The 6,789-nt window shown below is 45.8% G+C and overlaps 1 protein-coding gene across 1 annotated transcript in view; it reads right to left on the reverse strand.

The window, feature by feature from the left end:
• Window positions 1–6,789, reverse strand: part of LOC108784902 (FRAS1-related extracellular matrix protein 1-like) — a 102,600-nt gene that overhangs the window by 28,639 nt on the left and 67,172 nt on the right. The window contains exon 25 of the mRNA XM_018553837.1: window positions 569–770. Coding sequence (XP_018409339.1) covers window positions 569–770 — 202 coding nt within the window. The remainder of the gene's footprint in view (window positions 1–568; window positions 771–6,789) is intronic.

Below are 6,789 nucleotides of genomic sequence, written 5' to 3' on the forward strand. Positions count from 1 at the left end.
ATCTTCTTGGTGACCAGGTCGGCTGTCAGATGGGCGAGTTGTGTGTGCAGGGAGGGATGGCAGAATTTTAGAGGAAGGGTTGACAATCAACATCTTGGACAACCAACATCTACACCTTCCATGGTGGTTGGATTAAATGCCGGGGGATGTTCCTGACATTGAGTAGAACTGAAGAAATAGCTTGGGGAAGCTACAAACCATCTTCAGCATTACAGAACAAATCCAGCTGAATGTGACAACTGTAGCTGGCTACACCATGACCTGGATATATAGAACATTCATCTCAGGAAGGGTTCCACTGGTGACAGACAGCACTGCCAGTGGCATCATCTGCAGGTGGCTCTAGAGTCAGGGGTCAGGCTGGTGTGGCCTGGAAGATGCATGGAAGGAAGTCTACTTCCTATCAGAATACAGACAGATAGGATACCAAACTTGTGTTCCACAAGAAGGTCCTGAGGGCCAAATGTGCTGCCAAAAGTTGGACAGCCCTGAGCTATACAATCAATGAGAACCTCCACAGAGGGTTTGAGGAATATTTTATTGCGGTGATGAACCCCATCGTCCTTACCTGTTTTCGTGTATTCCAAGTGTCCAAAATGGGGAGATCTCAGAATGACGTAGACAAGGTCGTCATCGGGGCTGTCGGGATCCGAGGCCTTCAGGGTTCGTGATGTGATCTGGATAACAGATTTCCCATCTTTCAGGTTTTCCACCGTAGACGGTCTCTCCTTGTGCAGAATTTTGGGGGGCATTTTATCCACATGCTCCACCTAACCAGGGCAAAGGGAGAGTCTGTTAGACCTATGCATTGCGGTAATGCACAGAAAACACGTGACCCGAGGTAATGCACAGTTGGTGGTGCCATTCATTGTGAATTTTTATGGTGAGAAAGGATGAGCCATAGGGATTGGTCCAGATATGATTTTTTTTCCCCGTCACATCAAAGGGCCTACTAAGATTTGAGCATCAACGCATTTCACTGCAAAGTGGCCACTTTGTCAGGGCAGATGTAAGGGGCACTTTTCGGGAAAACATGTCTGGCTCGCCTAAAAGTGTTCCATACACCTGTCCTGATGAAGTGGCCACATTGATGCCAGATAATGCGTTGGTGGTATTTTTATACTGTTACCTGACCAATAAATACCTACCTGTTGAAGTGAACCCTCCAAAGCCTCTTCTTTCACCTCTGGCGTCTCTAGTGACCTCACCTTTGTTTTTTCTTTGGGCTAAAGTCTCCACTACATTGCGTAGATTCAATCAAATAGTAAAATACTGTCCAGTACAGGATCCTATGGAATACCCTGATCAGCAATGTGCATGACCACCCGTCAGACTGTACGTGGAGACAGATACAGATATATTCTCCAACGGGTTGTCTCATATTGAATGGGTTTCACAACCTCATAGATAGACATAGACTTAGGAGTTCATTTATAAAGGTTCCGATAGCGTTCACATGGCACTAGCACCCCTAGATGGCGCTGACGAGTATATTCCTATAATTTGTCAGCCTCATCTACGGGGTGCTAGTGCCATGAAAACATTGAATAAATGAACCCCATAGAGTGCATGCATCACATTGGTACCTTTTTTTAAGTATCTCATACCTTCTGATACTAATTGCTAAACTTAAAATGGATCTCCTTCTTCTTATCTGTAAAATATAAATCAAGGCAACTGGACTTGCTGTATTTTTTGTTTTTTTTAGATGTTTCGGACTAGCGTTCTCAATTCAAAAGCTAGTCGGATGACCAGCAAAACGTTTTCAAGAAAAATACAGCAAGTCCAGTTGCCTTGATTTTATTTTTTACAGATATACCATGACCCGGATGAATGAGACATATATCATCTCTTATTCCTCGTCTCCTGATTGTTTTGAGAACTTTTAGATTATTTTTTTTTAGATAGTTTTTTTTCACAGAAAGCCCAAAAAATAAAGGAAAATTAAAGTGATATTAAAGCCTATTTTTTAAAAAATTTCTCCTTCAAGGAGACTCTCCTTTGCTGGAGGCTGTTGCTTTTTTTCTTTAAAAGTTTTTCATTCCTCTTTTTCTAGTGGGTCCCTGAAGCACTCTTCCCCCCGCCCCCTGCACGGGTGCCACCATTGCTCTAATAGAGGCACCGGTGCGCACTCGTGCCCGTTTATTTCTGCAGTGGCTGTGTGCGTCCATAGACACACACAGCCCTGTGGCAGGCCACGCCCCTTCCCTCTTTGATGATTGATGACAGAAGGAGCCTATGACTCCTCTGCCATCAGTATCCTACCCCGCAACCCAAAAGTTCAGGGTACCGAGGATCGCTTCCGGACCGGCGGCGGGGACGAGCGCAGCTGAGTTAAGTCTGGGGGGGACTGAGGTAGAAAAAAGGTGCTGGGATGTTTTTACCATAATGCAGAGAATGCATTAAAGGAGAACTATGGGGTTAAGTCTTTTCCCCATAGTTCTCCTAAGGGTAACGGGAGGACACAAACTAGCGTCCTCCCGTCGCCCTAGGCTCAGTATATAGGGAGCTGCAGCTCGCGGTATACTGAGACGCCGCAGCTGAAGCGGATCCCGACAATTATGTCTGGATCTGCCCAGCTGCGTGAGTGACAGCTGGCTCTGCCTATCTAGAGGCGGAGCCAGCAGTACCCGCCCCCTCCCCATTCCGTTCTGCCAGTCAGCGCTGGCGGATCGGAGTGGGGAGGGGGGAATCCAGCAGAGAGCCGTGACAGGATCGAGAGGTGAGCGAACGCCGGTATGTGTTCGCTCACCTCCCCATCTACTGAGCCGACCTGTGACAGTCTCATTGTCACAGGTCGGCTAGAACTATGAGGTGAGTGAAAAGCACTCACCTCACAGTTCTCCTTTAAGGTAAAAAACGCCCAGACCTTAATACTACAAAACAAAAACAAAAACACAAATACAAAGAATAATAAATGAAATAAATGACCCTAAATACAGGCGCCAGAAAACACAATCTAAATACAAAATAGTAGATTCATATATTTTGTTCACCTACGCGGCAACAATGGTGAAGAAGGAACAACGTTTCGCTGGAAAGGATTTTATAAATCTAAAACAAATTATTATTTTACGGATACAAACCAACCAAAAACAAATCTAGATCAGCCTCCGCTGTTCGTTGAGGAGAACGTTCATTCTGCAAAAAAACAAGAACCGCGAAAACTTTTTTTTTCACCTGTTCATGCAATGTGCACCCCGCGGGACGCCCACCTCCACGCTGCTGTCCAGCTAATTAGCCGCCTCGCTGACTGCGTTCTGTATTTCTGAATTGATGGCTCCCTACCTGACATCTCATGACACGTGATTAGCAAACTAGGCCACAAATTTACCAAATAAGCAGTTTAGGCATTCAGGGCCGTTAACTCTTCGCTGGCCTTGCTCACTGCCACCGGTTCGAGGCTGGGACAGATTTGTACAATCATTTGTTATATTCATTAACTTTTTTTTTAATTGCATTCAATACGAGGCGATTCTAAAAAAAAGGAAAAGGATTCTTGACACTTTTTTTGCACAGATAATTTAGGCAATAGACAAACCCCAGGCTCCGCCCCCCTGATCAGGGAGACTCATGGATTTAAAGTGCTTTTTTTTTTATTGCTACTAGCGGCTTGGTGCCAGATACCACAGCATACCTTCAGAGGTCTAGTGGGGTCCATACCTGGATGGGTTAAGAAAAGGGGGACCTACTAAATATTAGGGGGGGTCATCCAGATACCACAGCATACCTTCAGAGGTCTAGTGGGGTCCATACCTGGATGGGTTAAGAAAAGGGGGACCTACTAAATATTAGGGGGGGTCATCCAGATACCACAGCATACCTTCAGAGGTCTAGTGGGGTCCATACCTGGATGGGTTAAGAAAAGGGGGACCTACTAAATATTAGGGGGGGTCATCCAGATACCACAGCATACCTTCAGAGGTCTAGTGGGGTCCATACCTGGATGGGTTAAGAAAAGGGGGACCTACTAAATATTAGGGGGGGTCATCCAGATACCACAGCATACCTTCAGAGGTCTAGTGGAGTCCATACCTGGATGGGTTAGGAAAAGGGGAACCTACTCAATGTTAGGGGGGCATCCAGATACCACAGCATACCTCCAGAGGTCTAGTGGAGTCCATGACCTGATGGGTTAGGAAAAGGGCGACCTACTAAATATTAGGGGGGTCATCCAGATACCACAGCATACCTTCAGAGGTCTGGTGGAGTTCATGCATTGACGGGTCAGGAAAAGGGGAACCTACTCAAAATTAGGGCGGCCATCCAGATACCACAGCATACCTTCAGAGGTCTAGTGGAGTCCATGCTTGGACGGGTCAGGAAAAGGGGAACCTACTCAATATTAGGGGGGTCATCCAGATACCACAGCATACCTTCAAAGGTCTAGTGGAGTCCATGACTGGATGGGTCAGGAAAAGGAGGACCTACTAAATATTATGGGGGGGCATCCAGATACCACAGCATACCTTCAGAGGTCAAGTGGAGTCCATGCCTGGACGGGTCAGGAAAAGGGGAACCTACTCAATATTAGGGGGGTGGTCATAATGTTATGGCTGATTGGTGTAAGTTATAGAGCTAATAAGGGGGCGGTGCTGCACTTTTTGCTTCTTCTTCATAGTTTTGTGAGTCGCTCTAATTCATGATACAATTTAATTCGACTTCATTGTGAATAAAATATATCGACCTGCAAGATCTTCAAAGGTATCGGAAGCATTTTTCTTTTAATCCAAAGTTTTTAAGTTGCAGAAACTTTCGACAAAAGATAAAATAAAAGGAAACGACAAACAATAAAAACATAAAAATGCCTATAAAGGGTCACTAAAGTGTGGCAGAATCAGCCAGGCAACGGTTAAGCAGCTGAAGGTTCCTCATCCTCGATGTGGGACTTGTGCTGGTGGGGAGCTGGTTGGACAAATGATTCGGAAACAGCGCTCCCTGAACTTTTGCCAGAACTGTCCCTCCCCTGTGACTCTGAATACAGAATGAGCTGCATGTTAGACATGTCAGTCCTCCATAAGCAGTTTAGTATGCTCAGCGTTTGCGGTACAAGAGGAATATAAAGGAAAAAGTCCATATATTATTTATGCCGGGGAGGGGGGTCAATCCCCAATGCCATGGAAAAAAGATTATCTTTCCGAGGCTGTACAGCTTAAAGGAAAACTCCACATTTTCATCTGTCTGCAGCCCTAAATACGTGTACGGGAGCTGTTTTACCTGCTGAAGGGTTTGGATTTCTGCCCATCCAGTCCTACGGTTTCCACAGCTCTGCCACAAATCATAGACCTATCCATAAGGGCCGCAGACCTGATTTTTCTTTGCTGCAGTTCAGTAACACTTATAGGTCTCCTCCCAACCCCCACCCTGTGACTAAACAGTGAAGGGGAAGCAGCAGGCTCATGAGGGTGCAGAGACCCCAAATTAAATCAATAATTTGGTCAAAAAACTCCATTCCTAAAAGAATGCAAATTTGGGGTTTTTCCTCCAATGCCAAACCTCAGATTTCCAGCCCAGCCGCAGGAGCCTCAGAAAAGGAGCCGAGGCCATAAATCCCGGCTGTTAAAAACATATAATTAGATGTGTCCTGTTCAGTTGGCGCGGCAGTTCATCCGCCGTCCAGTCCCAGAGCCGGACCGATTTACCGCCTGGCCCGGTCACAGCGTCATGTTTGTTCGCGTCCCGCAGACCCCCCCCCAATAGGCTGCCATTGACTTTCAATGTTATTAAGTCTCGCCTGCGTCCCCCGCAAACACCTTGAGAGTGCCATCTGCATCGTTACAGCAAACAGGACCAACGGGGACTGGACAGAGTCTGGATTACTTAGGAACATCGTGTAAGAAAACATCTCCAGACACTAAACAGACACACAGACCGCTGAAAACATGGCTGCCCGTTTAAAGCAGAACTCTGGCCTTCCCTTAAGTCTTCTATCTGACCTCCGTCCTTCCCTTCAGTCTTCTACCTGACCTCCGTCCTTCCCTTCAGTCTTCTATCTGACCTCCGTCCTTCCCTTCAGTCTTCTATCTGACCTCCGTCCTCCCCTTCAGTCTTCTATCTGACCTCCGTCCTCCCCTTCAGTCTTCTATCTGACCTCCATCCTTCCCTTCAGTCTCATATCTGACCTCCGTCCTTCCCTTCAGTCTCATATCTGACCTCCGTCCTTCCCTTCAGTTTTGTACAGTTGTAGCGTCTCCTCTCCTGGACTGAAATGGCTTCCTCTGATATCACTGCACACTGGAAGCCTCTCACAATGTGTATTAGAAGCTGCAGCAAGTCAGAGAGAGCTCCGCCTCATTTCCTGTCTGGAAGATGTGCAGGTCTCCGGTCACCGGCTGGGGGGTGGGTCCAGGACAATCTGGGCTCAGAGGAAGTGGGTTGAATGATGCTTATGAAACTGAGGACATCTAGTGGCAGAATAAACATAATTTGGGGAGTGAAGGTGAATAGTGGAGCAACAGCTGGTTTGTTTGTTTTTGCATAGCTCTTGATAAGCTAATCCTTGTATCTTATTTTATGTTGTTTTAGCTGAAGTTCCGGTTTAATATATACTGACAAATAGACACACTTAAAGCTTTTATACAATACAGGAATTTATAACTTTAATGATAACCTGTTAAATAATAATGTGTATCCAAATTTCATTTCCTTCAGGAAACGTGCTCGTCAATTCTTTTATAGGGGATGTTATTCTTAGTTTATAGACGGAGGTCGTTTTAAAGCCAAAATTTGCCCTGTTTATATTTGATATATATTCCATAAGACATTTTTAAGCTGAAGTCAGGTGCACAT

This window comes from Nanorana parkeri, unplaced genomic scaffold (genome assembly GCF_000935625.1).
Source record: "Nanorana parkeri isolate BGI_ZX_2015 unplaced genomic scaffold, ASM93562v1 scaffold131, whole genome shotgun sequence".
Taxonomy (NCBI): domain Eukaryota; kingdom Metazoa; phylum Chordata; class Amphibia; order Anura; family Dicroglossidae; genus Nanorana; species Nanorana parkeri.